The sequence below is a fragment of the Homalodisca vitripennis genome, chromosome 2 (assembly GCF_021130785.1).
Source record: "Homalodisca vitripennis isolate AUS2020 chromosome 2, UT_GWSS_2.1, whole genome shotgun sequence".
Taxonomy (NCBI): Eukaryota; Metazoa; Arthropoda; class Insecta; order Hemiptera; family Cicadellidae; genus Homalodisca; species Homalodisca vitripennis.
In genome coordinates this window covers 53055429-53079142 of record NC_060208.1, presented here as the reverse complement: position 1 = coordinate 53079142, position 23714 = coordinate 53055429, and the positions used below count along the sequence as shown (strand labels likewise).

The following is a 23714-nucleotide window of genomic DNA, read 5'->3' as shown; positions in this document are numbered from 1 at the left end:
ATCGTCTCTCCCCCTTATTCTGTTTTATAAGTTCCTCAAACAGGACAATGATCCATCGGAACGGGCAGAACAAAACTTGGTAGGTAAGCTTCATGTCATGCTATGGGTTTAGGTTTCGCACATTGAATTAAAATGTTTAAAATTGCTGTAAAATGTTTATTATCGTTGAATTAATAAAAGATTTGTCGGAACTAACAAAGAATTAAGAACAGGTATTCCGAATACAATATTATATGTATTCATTGAGGGTAATCTAGGTTCTTTTCACGCTGCGAAATTGGCGTATTCGTTGAATTAAGCACGTAAAATAGTTAATATTACTCTAACAACCTTTTCACGAAACCTGATATGTATTAACTAATAATAAACTATAGATTTAAAAGATTGTGAGTATATCAATTTTATATCAACAGTTCACTGCCTGGACAGCGACGGTAATATAACGACGATTCGACGATTGTAGTGGCAGTGTGCGCCTGCACAGCGACCGCTCTAACAATTTCACCTTATACAGATCTTTCAAGTTTAGTATACAAATTATATCTGAACTACAATTAATAGAAATTATAATTATTAAAAATAAAGTAAATTTAAGGTTCACTGTATTTAATGTATCAGAACATATGATATTTCACATGAAACTAAAATTTATTTAAATTAATTAATTGTAAGTTCCTTAAGTCAATTATGAAAAAGCTAAAATCCAATTTTAATCTATTTTATTCTAAAAAGATAGTACCCATTTCTTTTATATAGTTTAGTCAGAACAGTTCCTTTCCAAGCATGCAGTTACACAATCTAATATTTCTACGATCCTAAATCAAGGAGTAAATTAAAAAACATGAATTAAGGTATAACTTATTCTGGAATAGCAGTAACTCTCTATAACCCAGCCTTACAGTAAAGTTTACTTTCTCTCGTTTTTAGGAGAAACTAGCTCTGCACGCCTTTGATCAATACGTAAAACTTGTATAATATTATTGTTCCTAAGAAGTTCTTAAGAATTATTCCTTTCAATCTGACAATAAGACAACATGGATGCTCAGTACTAGCGAGAGCTCTTGAACTCGGTTTGACTAGCGTTTCAATATTTTATTTGGAGTGTTCCACAACTATAAAAACCTATAACTATAAAAAACCCTCAATAAATAACAGTTGGTCAAGACTTTATTGTTATGTGTCTCGAAATATACCCTCTGGGAGCAACGAAGTTGGCGTTGGGGGGATGGGGAATACTTTTTTGCACTAGTAGTATCTTTATAGTAATTCGCGTGTTATCACAATTAATCTTTGGGAGGGAGGGGGCTTGAGCGGGAATTTTTTTTGGTAATCCTATTAATATTATAAATGCGAAACTTTATAAATATGTCTGGATTTTCATATTCAACCACACAAAACCTATGTCAGTTACTACTAATAAGACATAGACATATTTTTGTTCCCAAATACCATCCACTTAATACTCTTAAAAGTATTAAAACAATTATGCATTGTAAATGTATAGAATATTTTGTGCCAGCTTATCGAGTCATAAAACGCAACGTGCCACGCAGTCTCCCGGTATGCTGCACATTTCACACAAATAAATAAATATTTGGTGTCGTAGTGTAATGCAAATACTTAGTAACGACAAGTATTATCTATGCGAATGTTGAGCTCAGCTTCATTTCATCTTCCACTTAGTGCAGCATCAGAAATATGACACTGTCCTTTCCTACCAACCCTTCCCAACCCGTCTTCAAATTAACCCTTCCCACCATAGTTACGTCATGTGTAGTATTATCTAGTTTTAATCATGGACGGCAGTAATGATGAATTGAACCAATTCGTTTATTCTGGGCCATTTGAACTGAATGTACACAATTTTGAATGTATACATGTAAGGATACTTGTTTTCTCTGGGAATGTTGTGTTTAGCTCCAGTTCACCATTCTCTTAGTTCAGCGTCTGGACTCTGACGCCGTCAAAAACTCGACTCATGTAATCTGGATTCATGTTCGTCGGAATAGATTTAAAAAATCGGTGACGAAGAAGCTCAAAAGGAACTCATTACATGTAGATACAGACATCTACTACAAAATATAGTGTAATCTAGGTAAAGAAGCAGCGTCATTACTTCATCAGGTGCACAATTGAGTGCACTATGATGTATCTGACGCGATGTCTAAGCGTAGTGGAACAATCGAGTTTTCTACTCATAAAGTAGCTATGGTAGGAAGTGTTGATTCAATGTGAATGTTGAGTTAGGCTTCAGTTCACCTTCCAGCGTCTGAAATCTGACGCTGTCTCACACTCAGATTTTAATATTGTAAGTTAATAACATATTTTTTTATATAATTGTAAAATTTAATTATAAAAATAGTTCATTTATACTTAATTTTGTAAAAAATTGGTCTTAGTTGGATTGGATTTGGATTAGGTCGATTTTTCAAGTTCGGACCTTTTTCGTTCTTATCTACATAGAAACGGAAAGTTTTTATTTGTAAATATCCAACTGATATGTATAAACACAAATATAAAAAAGCTACATTTTAATTTAATCCCGTTATTTTTACTAGTTTGTAGTTAACGTGCAAATACGGATAGCTATACTTTTAAATCCGATGGTAATATATTTAGTATCTTTACCAAAGAAGGAAGTTTATCAGTTTAGTGTTCGTTATCTTGTCTAGGCACGTATATTATTCATGTATAATTGCCACATTTAATTATTTACCAATCTCAATGGCTCATGATTTTCAAGAACGAAGGCATTTTTATTTTGCCCTCATAAAATGTTTGTAGTCTACACAAAGCAAATCTTTGCAAACCAAAACTTCAAAATAATATTTGTATATTCTATTTATGTAAGCTACAGCGTTCTTTTTGACATTGTGTAAAGTAGGATTTGAATTACAGTCTGTATGTTATAGTATGCACAACAAATCATATGTCTGTAAAATGGTTAAATATTATGACGTTCTGTATATTCACTGTCTAAAATACTGTAACAATTTTATTCAGAAAATATCACAAGTAATTCCACTTGTATTTGAATCCAATGTTTAGTATTCAAACACACCTGTTGCGCGCTCAGAGAAATAGTCTACATTAAGAAGCAACACCTGCTTGCTAAGATCTACTGCGTCTAGATATTTTCAGAAGAATTTAATGTTTTATTATTTAAGGTTTTTATATATGGTTTCCCCTACAAACAATCTCATACAAATATAACTAAGACAAACTTGATGTTTTCCAATGTACAGTCCATCAGACGGTAAACATGTGGCATAAATTAGTTAATAGTCGTTCCCTTTTACAATATTGACTATTGTGTTCTAAACAATGACTTTTAAACTCTGGTCACATATTATCAGAAAAATACACATTTTCTGGCACATTGTAGCTTTAATTATTCAAATTTAAAACTTAAAATTACAAAACACTATAGAGCGAGTCAGACATTTCAAAATTGTTTAAGCTTTTATAAAACTGGCCGAATACAAGGCTTTTCTATGTTAGATTTATAAATTATATCCGTTGCCATTTAAAAACATGTAAATTTGATATTCTAGAGTCTAGACTATTTGATTCTTCGGAGATACGACCCTATCTGGTGAACAAGAAACACCTAATGACGTTATATGTTCTGATTACTTGAGCAGGAGTCTTGCACGCAATAAAACAATAATAGTACGTACGATATTGTTTGACATTAATTCAAGAGTTACAAGCATGTTTACTTCATGTTCGTTTTAGGCTCTGGTACTGAAGTTCCAGATAGTAAATGCTCGTGGAGTAGCGGATAGCGACATTATTTCGGAATTTATTACGTAAGGACAATCTTAGCAAGATTATTCAAGGAAAAATCACGTATTAACCTTTATAATAATATCCCTTCCTACACAAGGACATGCATACATACATAAGACGTTGATTGACATTCTGGACTAATTCCACTTGAGTAGACCACACCCTGGTGTCTGTCTGTGGCATCTCCCACAAGACCGCCCGGCATGGAAATTTCCGGCGACGATGGAACTTCCGGAGCAGTCAGGATTGAGTTCTCCAACTTCCAGATTCTTAGGCTACTGCATAAGAGCTACTGCATAAGAACGTACGCGAATCCTTCTCCAGATATGCAGTTTTCAACGAGAAATACTCTTGCAACCCAGAGAACTACAACTCCACAGAAGGGTTGGGTCATCCCTGTGAATGACCAGAGCGGCACATCACTAATAGTCCGGTCAATTTAGTCATTGACCCTTGCAAAAATTCCCAGAAAGCTGAAAATTTGCATAGATGTTAGGGACACCATTGTTATGAAATTGTGAAAAGTCCCCATCGATCCCATGTCTGCAAAATGTTTTATTCAAGGTCAAATTTCACAAAAATAGGTTTTTTTTTTAATTTTTCAGCGAAACGGTTAATTTTATGAAAAAAAGGTTAAAAAAAATTGTAGATCATGCAAATATCTACAAAGATGCTCCTTGTGCTTTTTTTCATACCACTAACCATTTTTGAGAAAAAAATTACAACATTTTCTTACGCTGTGTTGTCTATAATATGGACACGTTTTCACGCCACCTATGAGGTAGTGTACCTAGCGCGATTTTTTTAATGTGGTTTCCCCGGTAGGCCTATTCCAAAGTCTATTTCAGTAAAATTTAATGAATGTTTGGTTATTCTTCTTCTCTTCAGTCGTTGCACTCTTGTTAGTGTGGTCGTTGTCGATCAGGTACAGCTCGAGTGACAAGTCCCCTTATACTTGATGGTAAATATATTTTATTCATCATCATCGTCATTAATTATTTCCTCTTCTTCCCCTCCATCTTCTTCTCTCTCTATTTTCTTCTTCCTCCTCATCTTCTTGAGTAGACGTAAATTGTACTAACAGCGATACATCAGTTGTTTCGTCGTTCATGTAAAAACCTTCTGTTGGAGATTCAACATTTGAACACGATTGGCCTTGGCAAGTGGTGCACGCTAGTGAACAAAATAATTCTACTTTTTTGCAGCTACATCTTAAGTTACACCCCTTTTTGCAGTTGTAAAAAAACATAATTAAAGAGGTTTTCTTGTGCAGGTGGAAGAAGCGTGTGGGTTGGTTCCAATGCATTATTGACATGTTTCCAACCCCATTGTTCTGGGTCTAGTTGATTACCAAGCCACACCTGAACCTAGTAGTATACACGATAAAACTGTTGGTGAGCTGAAGCTGCGGTTGGAGTATGGCAAGCTAATTGCACACGTTTTTTATTACGTGTTTGTTTTGCAAAAGATAAGTAACAAAATTTGTCTATCGAAGTAATTTTTTCGAGCTCCGTATACAGACAGAAGAAAGCGAGTTTCTGTGAAGAGTTGATATCTTGGAAAGCTTGTGCACAAGTAATAAAATTTTCTTTTCAAACAATTAAAACATTGTTATTTTACCCCTTCGAAACATTGCTGATTTTTTATCACAGCCAGTCATAGTATGTAAAAACTGTATATGATTGAACCGATTGATTATCTTCACAAATAATTGCTGCCGCAGTTGATAGGACCTTCAATTGCTCTTCTTTGCCTTTAGGTTTTTTCAATGTAAGCTTGATTGATAATATCATGATAATTAACAAGAAAATATGCAATGTTAATTGTCCTTGTTTCCGAGTAATAATGACTCTATTACTATAATTTAACTTCAATCGTAATTTAATTTTTCTGTTATCAACACTTACGTTTTACAAATATTTTCTAATTCTCCTAACGTAAACTGGCAGTCATCACTACTTTCAATATATGAAAATATTTCCCCCATGGTGAGATACAATGCTTCATCTTGAGGACGGCCGACTTAGCCTCCAGTGGTCGCTTTAAAAATGATACAAAGCAATCATTATGGTACTTAGCTTCAGCAGTAACTAAATCGTGTTCAAACCCGATGCGAGCAACAATAGTTTTTGCGGTGTCATCAGAACGAGACTGAGCTGCTTTCATAACTGAGTCTTTAAATGAAAGAGTTCTAACGTTACAAATTTTTCGACGAGATTTCTGTGCTTGTTTCTTTTTGTATTCCTTACTCAACTCGACGCCGCAAAATAAACAACAATTTTTAAAAGAAAAATATGACTCACTTACATGGTTGACATACAAGGGTTTATCGATGTGTCAGTTTACTGCAAAAGAGAACTGTTGGAGTGGGTTGAGCATTTTTAGCGTTACACGCTGTTGCTAGTCTAAACGTGTGTGGATATTGTTTCTTTACCGCTTTGACTGACAAAGGTTGAAACATAGAGTCAGTTAACACTTATTAACGGTACCAGATGTTATCATGTTTACTCATCAAGTTTATTCAATATTATATCTAATAAATATGTAATATCCTATACGGGTATTACAAATTTCTAAAAAAGAATAAGTTACCGTAAATGCGGCCATCTTAAAAGCTAAAAATATTGATTACTGTCTAAAAGGTTCCGCATTAATCTGTATTTTTGTTACGGAAAAGTGGAGTTTGGACATTTTTAACCGTCATCTTTATGCCAGTTGTAGAGCCAATGTTACGGTATGTGTAAATTTTGAGTAAATGATTGTTTTTCCTTAGAGGGTTACAATAGATCGACCAATGGACCAATGGCACATTGTGTCATAATATTGATTTTTAAGCCAGTTTGAAAGCGAACTAAGTAGGTAGTAAAAAAGAAAAAGTGCAAAAGGGTCTTCGTAACTTAAATCTAAAAATTATGAAGCATCCGTTCCACATACATAGCTAACAATTATAGCTTTTTTGCTTAAAAAATCTAAAATAAAGAAATAAGCAAATGCTAATTTACGCACATTGTAACGCATTACACGTTTAAACACGGACATGGTTTATTTCATTTGTATCAATAACGAACGCGATATCGAGTTGATTCTATATAAATTAACGATTAATAATCGATATCTGTCATGTATTAACGCCTTCGAACTGTGTACGGCTGTACGAGTACCGTGAAATTATGATACTGGCCGTTAAAGGTTTCTTTTATGTGAAATACACAAACAGCCACATAGACGCTATATGAATGGAATATACACACTCATTAGTTTTTGTCATAAAGGGAAATCAGCTGAATATATCTCTGCTGCAACTACAAATCTTATATGTGACTTCTGGAGTGAATGGATGGATAGAGAGGATCGGAAATGTCTCCTGCCAAGATCCCATGGAAAGCGATAGTGGGCCTTTGTCAGCCTTAGACATGCCGCCTTGGCAGAATTGAAGGTTGTGAACACTTCAAGCGGGCAGGGAAGAGTGTACCCTACATGTTTACGACGAGTATTGCAGTAATATTGCTAAAATCTTTGATATTACAAAGTTTCCCCAAGAACATTGCAATGCACCCCATACAATTGCCACTCTCTCCTGTAGCCTAGCACTACCCAGTCTTCTCCTGATCACAGTATCTCGACAAATGTGGGTGGTGACTTCTCTTCCGGGACAGACTTCAGTAAACAGGACTGGATAGTTACGTAGTTACCCCGGTGAAAGAAATATGGTAAAATAAAAAAAATCGATGAATTACATCTGATTTGTAATTTTACAACATGCTTAAGATGGTGAGTTTGAAATATAATGTTACGTTTAAAGAAATAGTTCCAGTAACGAAGAACTCACAAGCTTACTGGAAGAACTTCTTACGCCTTTAGGAAGGATATTGTAACTCATTTCAGGTACAAGTCTAAATTTCAAACCCCTTCAATTCGTTAGCGGCAATGCTGTTGATCGCTGATAGTAGTGAGTTGCCTACTCTGGTCATAGTAAGGCATTATAAAAGTGATTTAAAAAGTCGTGGTTACAATTATATTGTTTATGTAATCAGGTCAATAATAAAGGTAGTATACTAAGGTTTGTAATGTACGTTCCGTTCCTTGTTTGCTGCAGTCGTATAAAAACTAACTGAGCATTACTGATTCGTTTGTGTAAACCTTGTACGCGAGTATACTGATTCAGTTTTATGTAAAACGGTCTCGGTCGTAGCGTCCTCAGTGGTGACAACTGTTGCTGAAGCGGTTCGTAGAACAATAAACACTAAGTTTCTCAGTTATATTGTTTACAAAGATGTTTTAAAGACATTTTCGTTTTATGTAAAACTTTACCGCAACATTTTTAAAGCGGTGTCCGTGAATAACGTAATGGTTTAAATATGTATCTATTTAGATTACGATAGAATAAATAATAATGAAAAATTCCAATGCTCTTAATTAAAACTCAATTGATTTTCTATGTAAAAAACATACAATTTAAGGTATAAATACACATGGTAAAGGGATTTGTTTTGCTTATTCGCATCCACGTAAGCAGTATCTTCAACTGTCGGTAGAGTCGTTAAACGAACGGAAAATGAGACAAGTAAACCCAAATAGTGCCGTAATGTTCGTCTAAAAGTTGATTGTCCGAATAATCATTTGATCAGGCATTACACAAATTTTACCTCGCGTCTAGCAGGTATGCTAGATTCGGACAAATCAGCATTCCGAAAAGACTTAATTTCGGACAAACATACCCGACTTCAAAATAGTTCGTCCAATTCAGGATTGCCGACAGAATTGAGCATTCCCCACACATCGTGTACAGGTTACATCCGCAACTTCGTGTCTATGCCCCTACAATTTAACAGGCATCAAGGACGACTCCATTTTAAGCTGCAGCTCAAGAAATCCTGAGATAATTGAGGGTAGGTCTCCTCCATTCTCTAGGGCTACTTCGAGTCGTTGCACGTCTATAAGTGGGTATGTTTCAAAACAAGATATCTTTCTAAGAGTTTCTTTATAAGAGATAACAAGCAAAATTCCTTAGCGCTTGACGAATAGTTCCTTAGATAATCTACAATAGTTGTTATTTACACATTCAAGGCCAGAAGGGCGGAACCCTGTACTTGACCATACCTGTTTCAGTTACACAACACTGAGAAGCTTGGATGTTTATAAAAAGTTCATGAAAGGTGATTAACTTATAAACACACACTGAGTTGAGTGACATACAGAATATTCTTTTGTCCCTGAATTTTTGTCCCTCACGTTCGTATGTTTTGACAAACAACATTTTATTGTGTGAAAAAAACTTTAGACCGATGATTGATAATAACTGACAATATTAATTACTGGCCCACTATGAAATAAACAATGTCATTACTGTAATTGCTGTTAATTTTTAGGATTTTAATGTTACTTAATTAATTTAGTTACTATCAATTTGAAACTTATTTTATCCATGTTAACTAAGTGATAAATATTAATATCTTGTGTTTAAAAATATGGTAACACGCTGGTGGACTAATCTGCTACAACTTAGCTTTATCGTGAAAGGGATTTAGACATTTTTAACAATTAAAAAGATAGATAATTAACTTTGTTTGTTGTAAAAGGATTGGACTTTTTTAATTCCTTAAAATGTTTCCATTAAATTGTCATATAAACTTTTGATTCTGTGCTATTCGTTTATAATGGAATTTAATACATTTTTGTGAACAGTTCAACCTAAAATTATCAAAAAGGACAAACTAAAGGTGTGCGGACAGCATACGTTGCACTTGTCCGATCTGGGTTATTATTCTATGAGGACGATAACAAAATGATTTTAAAAGGCACACGGAGTATATTTATGCACTTGTCCGATCTTGATTATTATTCTATGAGGACGATAAAAATGGTTTTAAAAGGCATACGACTTATATTGATACCTTGCCCGATCTTGGTTATTATTCTATGAGGACGATAACAAAATGATTTTAAAAGGCACACGGAGTATATTTATGCAGTTGTCCGATCTTGATTATTATTCTATGAGGACGATAAAAATGGTTTTAAAAGGCATACGACTTATATTGATACCTTGCCCGATCTTGGTTATTATTCTATGAGGACGATAACAAACTGATTTTTAAAAGGCACACGGAGTATATTTATGCAGTTGTCCGATCTTGATTATTATTCTATGAGGACGATAAAAATGGTTTTAAAAGGCATATGTCTTATATTGATACCTTGTCCGATATTGGTTATTATTCTATAAGGACGATAACAAAATGATTTTAAAAGGTGCACGGAGTATATTTATGCAGTTGTCCGATCTTGATTATTATTCTATGAGGACGATAAAAATGGTTTTAAAAGGCATATGACTTATATTGATACCTTGCCCGATCTTGGTTATTATTCTATGAGGACGATACCAAACTGATTTTAAAAGGCACACGGAGTATATTTATGCAGTTGTCCGATCTTGATTATTATTCTATGAGGACGATAAAAAATGGTTTTAAAAGGCATACGACTTATATTGATACCTTGCCCGATCTTGGTTATTATTCTATGAGGACGATAACAAACTGATTTTAAAAGGCACACGGAGTATATTTATGCAGTTGTCCGATCTTGATTATTATTCTATGAGGACGATAAAAATGGTTTTAAAAGGCATATGTCTTATATTGATACCTTGTCCGATATTGGTTATTATTCTATAAGGACGATAACAAAATGATTTTAAAAGGTGCACGGAGTATATTTATGCACTTGTCCGATCTTGATTATTATTCTATGAGGACGATAAAAAATGGTTTTAAAAGGGATACGACTTAATGACTAAACTTTTTATTCTGTCCTATTAGTTAAAAATGGAATTTAATACATTTTTTTGAACAATTTAACACACAGATCAAAAAGGAACAAACTAAAGGTGTGCGGGCAGCATACGTTGCACTTGCCCGATCTTGGTTATTATTCTATGAGTGCGATTTCAAAAATGTTTTTAAAAGGCACTCGGAGTTTATTTATGTAGGCTACTAGCACGAGTTTGGTTAGTACTCTATGAGGAAGACCAGAAACATGTTCATTAGACACACAGATAAAAATGTTGGATAAAACATGAGAAGTTCTTGATTATTACAGTACAAAGAAGACCTGATTTTCTTATTTTCGTTAAATAGAGCTTTTTTTAACGTTTTCAATAAATATAAGTTAGCCAAAAAGTACCTATTTATGTTTTGCATGTACTACTATTAATTCCTTATCTCATGTAAACGCCTTATTTTAAGCAAAATAACGGATAAGTTCTCCACCCAATTACTTGATTTCGACCTTCTTCAGATATTGTCTAAATGTTTACCAGTTGTATAAAAATAGTGTTTGTATTACACACACTCTTGTGATAGGTTATACCGATGTGATGTTAGCGTACGTACGGATTCATATGATTACTATCAAACAGTAATAATATTAAACGCCTATGTTATTACTCTGCAACATACATACCTGACTTCTACACAATTCCACACCAAATTTACTCTTATGACAGTTTTACTATAAAACGACCGCTCTGTTACTGAGTGGAAAAGGTCTGTACGTGCCTCTATTTCATTAATTTTATTAAGTCAATACAGCTCAAATACAGCTTATATTATTTATGCATTGAAGTAAAATATTGAAAAATATGCTAAAATATATTGTTAATCAAATTAAATCTTTACATTTTGAAGACAATTTAATTTATTGTAAACAAGTTTTAAGTGAAGTGTAAAGTGTATTTAAAATAGTACCATTTAAAATATGCATAAGTTATCTATGTATATTAATTTATAAAATAAAAACAATGCACAAATTTAATCTCACATAAACTTTGAGTATGTGTTTCTTTCATAATCATAAGTGTAATTTTAAAAACTATCATCACAAATTGACTTTGCACAATTATTACAAATTTTAAAATGTAATGGATTAATTTAGTTTGAAATGAAAACTATTTCAGCAGGTAAGAGAGTGACCACTTAGAAGAAAAAAGAAATATCGGTCCCAAAATATTGATGTAACGTAATTTAGATTACTTTGGAATCAAATATGTAAAATTTAAATACATTCAGAACTTGATGTAGAATATTATTTCATATCGTTATTTAGTTAAATTTAATGTTGAGTTTTAGAAAGTACCAATAAAATGAATTTTATTGTAACCTCATCATCTCTTGGATGTCTGTCCTGTTACCATCATCCCCTCCCCTAACAGCTGATCACTCAACCCCTCCAACTGTGACTGCCCAGTGCCCGGTGCCCGGCACCTGCCAGTGTACATACAGCCCTACAGTCAGTTCGCGACTGGGCAGTCGGTGCAGTGCGTTATCACAGAACTGAGGACTTCGACCTCTTATCTGGCTGTAGGATTACAAGCAAATAAGGTCAGTTGATTGTTGAATTAGCAAGTCGATATGGTTTGTGGGTAACGAGTAGTCGTAAATTATTATCAGTTGGCGATTTGTTTTAGTTGTGATGGTTTCTATGGCAGTTACTTAGGTCCCGGTTATTGTCGCCACCTTTCATGGTAAAGTTTTTTTTTAGATTGTGACATAGATTTAGTGGTTAGTAATTAACCTAAAAAATTGCATACTGAGTGAGCTAAACACGTAATCAAAGAGAACATTGAACCTATTTTTAACTCAGATTAAGCTTTTTATGCTTTACTAAGTTACTGAACAATCATAAAATATGTCCTTTAGAAAAGTGAAGCAACGTCAGAAGCAAGGCAAGGGATTTTAGACCTTATGCAAAGTTATATTAAAAAAAACATTGAATACATAAATTGATCTAGCGAAAACGTTTCAGACTTAGTGATTATATATATATATATATTATATATATATATATATATATATATATATATATATATATATATATATATATATATATATATATATATAGGCCTATATATATATATATATATATATATGTATAAAACTTCCTTTATACTCAATTATCCATTGTATTTATGGACTTAACTTAATCGGTAGACTAGAAAATGTGTTTTTGATCACCTGCTAAAGTTAAGACTAATAAGTACAATAATTTATACACATTTAAACAGTTGATAGTAAATTAACTATTTAATTCTTGTTTTAATTCAGCTATACTTCGTAAATGCCATGTTACGCGCAGAAGCTTTTCTTTGTCTGTGGTTTGTTATTCAAATTTTAATCAACTTCAGTAGAATTGTATAATTGATTACACCAAAAGTGTGTTGACTGATAGCTAAGGACTACGACTTTAGTCTCTCATTAAACTTAGAATTTCTTCATAGTGGCCTAAAATAGTTCAACTGTTACTGAAATCGTTGGATCCATTCATTAAAATATCATGAAATATTGGAGAGAAATTCGAGAAATTTCAGAGATCCTAATAAAAAACAGTCTCACTCCCCGACATCAGAGCCCCATCTTTAAACTTAAATATCAAATGGATCTAGAGATTGGAATATATTTCAGTGATTATGACTTATCTAAGGATTGTTTGGAATGCGATTTTAAAAGAATATGCTCATGGTGTCTCTGTTTTACAAAATGAAATTACGTGTGAAGCCGCGGGTAAGCCCTAACAGATTACTAAGGATAGATTATGGTTAGCTTACCATAGAATCTCAGAGTTTCCTCTAACTCTGTTATTGTCCAGAACCCCTAGAAAATCAATGAGGCCCACATTTTCCGGAATGTTGACTGGCTGATATTATCTTTGTTAGGTTCTTTCGAACACTTTGTTCTTGTAATATGTGTTTGTGACATCAAGACCTCCAAAACTATGTGCCCTTCAGGCTTGTTTCTTCTTGAAGTGCTAACAATGCTGTGGTAGGCCGACTCAATTAGTTCATCCATTCTTAATTATGACCTTGTTCTATAAATGTGTGTTTATGCAGGTGTTATATCATTGATCAGATGTAGAGAAGGAATTTGTTGCTGACTTGTTCAAGTGTGGCTGCGGATGTCAATACCCTAAGAGTGTTCGAGGGCCACGCACTTCTTGTATGTAAGACAGGTGACAGTTTCAATTGTGTTACACTAAAGCTAAATTAAAGGCACGTTATCATGCTATTAAAATAGAAATGCAAGAGGTAATGTAATTCAAATTGAACTATAATAAACGTATAATAATAACATTGTGTCCAAAGTAGAAAATCTTAGACAAAACCAAAGTTAATTGTAGATTTTTTAACTGTTCCAAAACCGTTTGTAAGCACACTGATTTCCTGTGAAATATCATTAATTTAGTATAGTTTATACGTTATTATTTATTATAATAATAGTGCTTATGATGTTAATAGATATAGAAAAGTGTTTAATTAGAACAATGTAAAAGGTACAACATTAATATGCCGAGGTGACAAGTGTGTGTTTTTCTCATATATATATATATATATATATATATATATATATATATATATATATTTTGCTTCGATAGATATAAAGATTTTCAGAAAAAGTGGTTTAGGAGATTATGATCGGTAAAAATGCAAATGTCTTCAAGGGATCACGCCGTGAGGGTTGCTGTATTAGGCAGATTTATATAACAATATTACGTAAACAATTTAAGCTTTTCATTTCCATTATAATTCCAAAATGTACAAAATGGTTTTGTCAGCTCTATTTTAAAATGACTATAAGTGCAAACCACAATAGCGAAGTTAAATTTTCTATGTTCGGATTATAAGTTACATTAGTTACATTTAGAATGCACTTGGAAAACAGTTGACTGCAAACTTTCTTGTTTCACGAATTAAATATAATAAGCCAAGGTATTATTTTGAAAACTAACAGCCTGAACCAAATTTAAGCCGAACAAGAACAAAGGTAGCAGAGTGATTATTGCTATACTCGGTTAAATAGAGTACTGCAGTTGAGTTTTACTGTCACAGACAGCAGAGAGCAATTTTAAGGGTTATTTCGGTAGGATTACACAGCGGAACCGCGCATTACAGAGGATGTCTGCTCATTGGCGTTAGGTACAGATTGTGGCCAACAAGCAAAGTGATGCAATTTAAACATTACCAGGTCAGTAGATTGATTATTTTCAATCAGTTATACAAAATGAGTTACTATATTGTTTAAATTGAGAAGAACGGTAAAATTTCTGTTGCAGATAATTTTGTGTTTGGATATCTAATAAAAACATCTGCGTGCGCATCGGTCCTTGAAATGAAATATTTTGAGATCTGGTGGAGTAGAGATAAGGATTCTTGTTCTACCGAAGGAATTAGTGATACGGGATACATTGCACGTAATAACATAAACTTTCAGTTCAGACGTGGAAATACATGATATGGATATTTGGATTAGAAAACGTTTCGTGACTTAGGTTATATTTTGAGATCTAGTGGAGTAGAGATAAGGATTCTCGTTCTACCGAAGGAATTAGTGATACGGGATACATTGCACGTAATAACATAGACTTTCAGTTCAGACGTGGAAATACATGATATGGATATTTGGATTAGAAAACGTTTCGTGACTTAGGTTATATTTTGAGATCTAGTGGAGTAGAGATAAGGATTCTCGTTCTACCGAAGGAATTAGTGATACGGGATACATTGCACGTAATAACATAGACTTTCAGTTCAGACGTGGAAATACATGATATGGATATTTGGATTAGAAAACGTTTCGTGACTTAGGTTATATTTTGAGATCTAGTGGAGTAGAGATAAGGATTCTCGTTCTACCGAAGGAATTAGTGATACGGGATACATTGCACGTAATAACATAGACTTTCAGTTCAGACGTGGAAATACATTATATGGATATTTGGATTAGAAAACGTTTCGTGACTTAGGTTATATTTTTAGTTATTTTTTATTAGCGTTATGAAAAACGAACTTATGAAATACCGAAATAGTTTACAACTCTGATTTTAATTGACACTTGTACCCAATGACATTTTCATTGTTTCTTGTAGCTTCCGTTTTACTAGTACAGACTACTACTACTCATTCGGATTGAAATATGAATATGAAATTAATCATTTTAATGGTTGTAAGTTCATATTTTACTCGGTAACTAATATGTTTTGTCGAAAGAATGCTAAATTAAAACTAAAGATTTAAATCCGGCGTTCTAACTGATACAGAAACGTGAAATTATCGCCACTTTGAAGAAATAATATTCCTCTCGTTTATAAATTTCCTATGCTCCTAATAATTTTCACTCAAAGCAACACAGTTCCGCATGTCGTATTTAATTCCTTAATAGATGATAAACAAAATGTAATACAGAACATTTTCCCGCTTTCGATCTTAGCCTATGTCCATCCGATGTGCATTTGATCTTGAGCAAGTCGCCGCTAATACATTGCATGCACAACTTGATTGACCCTTGAAGGGTACGTCAAAAGAAGTTGACTAACATCTGCATACGAGCACAGTGAACACTGACAAGGTCAGCAGTGTATAAGGTGAATATACTTGGATCCAGGCACGAACCTTGGGAGACACCATCAGTGGCTTTAGAAGGCACATTAAACTAGGTAGATTTCTATTATTTTAGTCGTCTGTTACCGTCCTTTTAAATAAGAAGTAAGGCTATTAATAACCGTATCAGGGAACTTACAGAATTTAAATTTAGCTAGCAACAATTCAATGAATAAAACTCATTGAATCAGTGTCACTAGGATAATCCCATGGTCACAGCTCTTATCTCTTGCCATATACAGTTAAGGATTTGAACTGTATGCAAATTTTGACATAGTAACATATGCAGTTTAGTTATCCACTAGCTATATTTCATCTGTAGGCTTTACATTTTATATGAAACTTCATTTGTACATGTACAAGAATGAGTTATATTATGGTGCAGTTCCAGGCAGGCTGGCACAATAAAAATTAAATCTCAATACTCTGAACCGTTAATGGGACTCAAATATTCACATAACAGGGATCTTCATAAATTTGGTCATTATACATTGTACTTTAGAAATGCTTTAGTTTATGTAATGTGCCATGCATTATGTTACGGTAAGAATGAAAACACTATTTGTATAATTCTTACTTGAAAATGGAGGTTTTTGGATATATATGAACTGTATTATTAGCTTGATTAGAAATAAAGTTGGTTTCTTTCTCGATGAACGTTTTCTCAATGAGGATAAGGTCAGATATGCTTTTATTAGTTTGTAGTGGAAGGTGTGGGTAGAAATAAAACACTGTGATTACGATAATGGCCTACACTTTAATTTTGCTAAGTACTTTTTAAAATGAAGCATTAAATTATATCAAGATACATTGATAATCTATGTCCAAGACGGTCCCATGCAAAATGCATGAAGAATAGACAGTTGTTTTTTAACGTATCGTTCTCAATTCATTGGAAGATGGCTCATACCTTTTGTACGTCAACAGGACAATGGATGTTATAATGATCACCACCCTTATGTGGATGAAGAAATAATGATAGCTATCAGTGGTAGCCACGAGAAAGCGTAAATCTTCGAATCGTTCTTCCTGTAGCTCAGGAACTACGGATATCATGTCTTTTAAAATGGATATCATCAAACACCCTTATCGGATGTAGAAATATACGTCGCATGAGTTTTGCAAGAAATTATCCGTTCTCGTACTATATTACCGTATAATCGTAGCATTGTGCCAGTTAAACACCCTTATCGGATGTAGAAATACAAGTCGCATGAGTTTTGCAAGAAATTATCCGTTCTCGTACTATATTATAATCGTAGCATTGTGCCAGTCAAACACCCTTATCGGATGTAGAAATACACGTCGCATGAGTTTTGCAAGAAATTACCCGTTATAGTTCTATATTACTGTATAATCGTAGCATTGTGCCAGTAATCTCGATATCCTCCAGCAGAGGACCTTCTTTCTCCTTTTTTGAAGTGGCAGCCTTTTGCCACGCACATAACTCTCAGGGACTTATTGCAAACCGCGGTAGTATGAAATAAAATCAAACTCTAACTCTCATTTTAAAGTTTTCAACCGCATTACAAAAGATTTTAAAACAACTAATTCGGTTTTCTTGAGAAAACTTACAATCCTGTTTGTGAAGACGATTCCTCAGATATCCATGCTCTGTGATTTGTCTCATTATTCCAGAAGATGTGATCTCATTTTCTGCCCACGTAATAATCACATACCACTATGAGAATTTGAATAAGGAACATGCGTATTCATGCTTAAACCTGCTAACATTCACCATCTCCTCAAGTTGAAAATACACACATGTATTTATCAATAATACACTTCCAGTCCAATTCCATTCCAATCGGCCGCTCGTTTTGGAGTAAGAGCAGTAATCAGGTAAGCGGTCATATCCAGATAATCGACGCAGACAACCGTTGGGAAAGTTGCCACGATCTGGTTGTCAGAGATCAGACATATCAGTTTGACTCATGGCGTCATTCTTTAATAGTCATCGTACTAATACAGAACCTTTCCCTGAACTGAGTGTCGAAAATTAGGAAAGTAATCCTAAATGCCTAAACAAACAAACAAGTTCTAGTTAAAAAGATTTTCCTAAAAATAAAGTTTACTATCTCAACGTGAACATAAAAAGTACCTTGTTATTAATATTTTTCAAATCACAAGAGTAAAACAATTCCCCAAAAGCAACAAATGAGAATTATGGATCCCGGTTTGTTAGAATCGGATGCAAGATCATTTAGAATACGAATTTTTACGTAACAACAAATCTTGTAGGATTAAAAAAGTGTTTTCGTTAGAACAGTGTGTATCCATAATGAAACCGGTCAAGAGCCACACAAATAGAACAAATAGTAGAAACACAAGAAAATTTATAGTATGTTGTTCTGGTGCGCAGACTCGACAATCTGGCTCAGGTTATCTGGCGTTGAAATCTGCGCGCGCCGGTGCGTAGTGTCCGTTCCCGTTTGGAATTAGGTTAGGTTAGGAACCACGCAGATTGGGGAAGTCCAACGCCGGCAGTCAGACCAGCCGGCGTGTTTTAACTAGGCGTACCATTAGCCTAGCAACTGCTCTCAAACATTCATTTTCAAATGGTTGTCGTTGCCCGTAACTCAAATGGAAACAAACGAGGAAATAATGAAATATACAGAAAAGTATGGATACATAACACTCCAACTATCCAATAATGATAGCGCGTACAGATGGCGTCTTGTCCACTTGTTTAATCTTGTTAGACATTTTGCCCGATCATTTTTCAAATTTATTCATCTAATACTGACATTTTAATAACTGCTTTGTTCAAAACATAATTGTCATCGCGATAGCATAATATGAAATGCAAAATTTTAACTTTCCATTAAAGAGAATCAAATTTAAATGTTACACTAATTTGGAAACTTTACACTTCTCTAACGTACAACACGTTTGTCATCACGATAGCTCCATAAGACGGAATGCTAAATTTGAACTTTTACATAAAAAAGAATACAATTTATATGTGGACAAATCTACGTTTTGATGAATTTTTATAGACGCTTCAGTCATGGGATTTAGTTCACATGTATTTTAAAATATTGATTAAAATATTGTCGCAAAAACCTATGTTTCGATTGATAAATATGCATTATTACATAAATCCATAATGATTAGCTATTATATTCCAATATACAATGTACAAGAATGTGACGGTAATGGGTTCCATATTTTACATTCTATTCCACAGCTATGAGGAAAACAGGTATTTGTGATATTAATGATTACAGTAGTAATTAAATTCTCATTACAGGCGTAGTTCTCACATTCTGCACGAGGCTTTTGTAGTCTACGCAATTGTACGAATAACAGCACAGCAAGAAAAATGTGTTGGAAATCGAGTATAAATCCCCCATAGATATGCATTTGCCACTCACAAGATTTACCAAACAAATTGAATGACTTTTAATGCCATATTAAACCTAAAACTATGGTGAACGTGGAAATAAGCATTGGTGTATGTGGGTGTTACACGGCAATGCCTGTTTCACGCACCATGGAGCCTCTGTACATTGGGATAACAGTATTTTTTAATTATTTAATTTATAGGAATTTAATTTGTTTTAGTATTTTTGTAATAAATTTACTGTGATTTTATGACAGTGTAATGGAGATAAGTACACAATCAATTAGAGCCTAACGGATTAAAAAGAACTTTATTTTCCACGCTTTAGTATAGGTGTATAATTATTATTGTAAATTGCGTTGATCGTAAAAGCATCGATATTTTTTCCTTTAGCTCAATTTATAATTTACAATACAAAATGAGAATCCACTAAAAATGTTGTAAGCCGTTACGAGTACGTTTCATATGTTTAGTTCGTGTAGAAAAGTATATCGCAGTACATTCATAAACTTAGCTGTAATATTATTTATAACCACTTATATCATGTACTATTATGTATACAATGATGCCAGATTATGTAAGCACGATAAAACTGTTAGTATTTTAGCGATTAAATAAATGTATTTAAAACTTGTCCCACAGTGAAATTACAATTTCTAATTTCTTGTTTATGTATCCAAAAAGGAATAAATAGCAACGTGAATAGCAATATTTTACGAACATCTTACAGCTAACTGAAGCTTAGACTGGATTTTCCACATCAAAGCTATCTTTAAGGCTTAGGGGTTTTGGGTCCCTGAATAAATTCTTAGGGTGTTGCTGTCGGAAACTTCTTTATTTTTCTAAGTGGACATCTGGAAGATGGACATGGTGGCTTGTATCCTTGTGGTCACTCCAACCTTTGATTATAGTAGTTGTGTAACTAATACAACCAAAGATCCAACTCTCTCATTTCGCCCCAAAATATTTCACACTGTTATATTTATATCTCGTAGTTGCGCTGATATTTCATATTTAATTTTCTCTTTTCCGTTTTATATTCTTAGTCTTATATTGCTTATTTAGAAAGTAAATTTGTTTTAAATGTCATCAAATTCAGGTGAGACGTTAAACCGAAACTTAACCTTTGTTTAACTTAATAACAGTTATATAACTGTTGACTGAAGGCTTTCTACAGCGAGGCCGAAATATTTCAAGAAAGTTAATTGTGTAAACAATGTTCGACGCGATGTGACCGCGAGGACCTTGGTGTTAGATAGCCTACAACACCGGCCACGTAAGGCGGTAAGATAATTAGTGTTGTAGAAAGTCGTTTCTTATAAAATGAAAATATATGTCTAGGGCCTCAAAAAGAACAAGATCAAGTTCTTTTAATTTAAAAAATTGAATGATCAGTATCAGAAAGGGAAAATAAACATTTCAACGTAGATATCTAACACTTCATTATCTGAGGTGTATAATGAACATAGCTACTCCATATGCTTTAAAAGTTAAAGGGATATTTAAACTTCATTGAATGATATTTAAGGATCAAGTTGGAGGCCCTGGTGAGTATGGCACTCGTACTCAAAAAGAAGCCTTGAGGGTGATTTTTGATCTTGCAACTATAGACTTGCGCGAATCTGTATGTTATCACAAACACATAACACATACAACGCCTATATTGCCAATTGTTGTCCCTTGCATATGAACCTCTTGAAATTATATTTCCTGTTTCATAATATCTGTTGTATTCTTTTACGATATCGGGTAACAATTAACACACCAAAGTATTGATAAAATCTTTCTTACGATGGAATAGTGTAAGCAATAGTCATGCTTTCAATGTTAAGCGTAATTTAACTATCTTTTTTTGTCTGGAGAGAAATGTGATGTAAGCCTATTTGTTACCCTTAGTGTTGATTTAATTGGTTCATATTAATTATTTATGACATTGTCCATGTAAATATATATGACAACGTCTTATACTTATAAGTCACTGGACAATAAATATTTCGCATATCCGTCTTGTAAAGCTTCCTATGATAATTAAAAACATCGCAGAGTTAGCACCTGGGCGAAGATCCGCTAAGATAGAAGAAGGACGTGTGCGTGTGTTGACATCTTCACGCGATAACTACTGTAATTGGATTATGTACTATCGCATTTCCAAGATGTCCTGATTAAGAAGAATGCGCGGTAAAAAACCAGATAACCACACGCAGTATAGTAAACGCCATAGAGGAAGCAAGACAGGTGAAGTTGTTAACTATAGAGGAAATAATAACCTTTATATAATCACGTACTGTTACTGCTACAGTTCCATAGAACCTTTACTGCAGCACGTTATGCATTATATAAGGTGTAATTATATACTCACGAAACAGCTTGTTATGAGTAGACATAAAGAAATAATAATACCTTTTGTACTATTAGAGACTTCTCCACTTCAATGGGACGTCCTATGAAGAAACTGTAGAAAACATTGAAAGTTCGTAAAGGCAAAGTTGAAAACTATTTATACCTTATACTGAAAGGTCTCGTGGAGATGAAAATAATGATAAGGGACATAAAAGTCAGTAAACCCTCACAAAATTGTTGGTATTTTACAGTAAATACTTTTTAAATTATTGAGTACAAAAAATATGCAATTTGTAGTGGCTTTAATGAGATAGAAAGCCACCATTGATATAAATAGTAGCGTTTTATGTTGTACTTTATTCTTCACTGTAGTTTCAAGTTTACGTGTTAAAGAGTGAGAAACATTTTCAAGCGGCCCGTGCCCTTTGTTACACCTTGTAGTTTGAAAGGATTAGACACGTGTGCAAGGATCCGTTCATATCGTTATCATCGATATCGGTTGTACCTGATTATATAACGTGAGATTTGTAACGTGAGTTATATCGCTTTATATAGATAGGCCGAGGAATGTACATTTTGCAGGTAAAGAACTAAGATCACAGACACAAGTTAACCTTGACATACGAGAACATACTCTAACCTTGGCGTAACTGAATCCGCGGTGCTGACTAGAATCGTGATCACGTTTTAGCGACCATATCCTGTAATTAGGCTTTGTATCGGTGTGTAGGCGTTTCAATAAAAAAATAATTATATAGCTGCAGGCTTAAGATTGAACTTGTCTGATCGCTACATAAGTTCTTTATGTGTTTTGAATCTTTTTATTTCTGCTCCTGATGTTCGAAATTTACTCTCTAAATATAGTAGTATTGGTTCCAGAAGTGGATTAAGTTCTTTAGTCTTTGAGCACTTCAAAGAGATTTCTTTTTTTTTTTTTTTTTTTCAAAAGCTTTATTTCTGGTTCAATTACTACAAGTAAATAATTATACACAGAAGTTTGAATCATAGAGAACAGAAGAACATAGAAATAATTAACATTAGTGGGTTTGCTCCAATGGAGACACCCTATAAACATAATACAGTTAACAGAAAATAAACAATAAAATTAGTTACTTGACAAACAATGTAAGTTTCAAATTATAATAAAATGTCTTGAACAAGACGTGCTTTCAGTCTTCTGTTGACAGTTCTTTGGCCAATGTTAAAATGGACAGCACCTGTTTGATTGGTCCAGAGTTTTCTAGAAATGTAGCACTTAGTTTTCGGATGTAGTCCCAGATGGTCGGAATTTCTAATTCATTATGAATCTGTCCGGTTTCTAACAAACCATGGAGAATTTGTTGCTATTCTCAAAAAACTTGTTTTGGAATACTTGAAGTTTGTTCATTTTTTGATTTATGGAGGCAAGGACCCCAAACTGGACAAGCATAAGTTAAGAGGGGTCTGAATATTCCTTGGTAGATTAAAAGAGCGCATTTTAAGTTTAAGAGATGATCTTCTATTGATAATTTGGGTACATTTGTGCCAATCTTGTGTTTGCTTGATTTAATTTTGAATTTATGTGCTGTTTATAAGTAAGTTTAGAGTCTAATAAGACACCCAAATATTTAACAGTTCTGTCATTTTCATTTCCATGGTTATGATGTTTATCTTGGAATTTCTATATTCCTTAAGGGATTGAATTTTCTTAGCGAAATATTTTCGCTTTCACATTTTAGAGGGTTAAGTGCGATTTTCCAATTAACGAACCAATCCAACAGTAGGTCTGTATCAGTCTGAAGCATGTCAACTGCTGTGTCAATG

General features: G+C 33.7%; 1 protein-coding gene across 3 annotated transcripts in view; it reads left to right on the top strand.

The window, feature by feature from the left end:
- Nucleotides 1–12058: 12058 nt before the first annotated feature.
- The window catches only part of LOC124353940 (protein yellow-like), a 72314-nt gene continuing 60658 nt past the window's right edge, over nt 12059–23714 (top strand). The window contains exons 1-2 of one of the 3 annotated variants that reach the window (XM_046804010.1): nt 12197–12319; nt 13682–13800. Coding sequence is in view for 1 of the 3 variants with exons in the window: in XM_046804008.1 (XP_046659964.1) it covers nt 12317–12319 (3 nt within the window). In the remaining 2 variants the exon portion in view is untranslated. Of the gene's footprint in view, nt 12177–12196; nt 12320–13681; nt 13801–23714 lie in introns of those variants that run through there. The other 2 variants (XM_046804011.1, XM_046804008.1) reach the window with 2 other exon arrangements.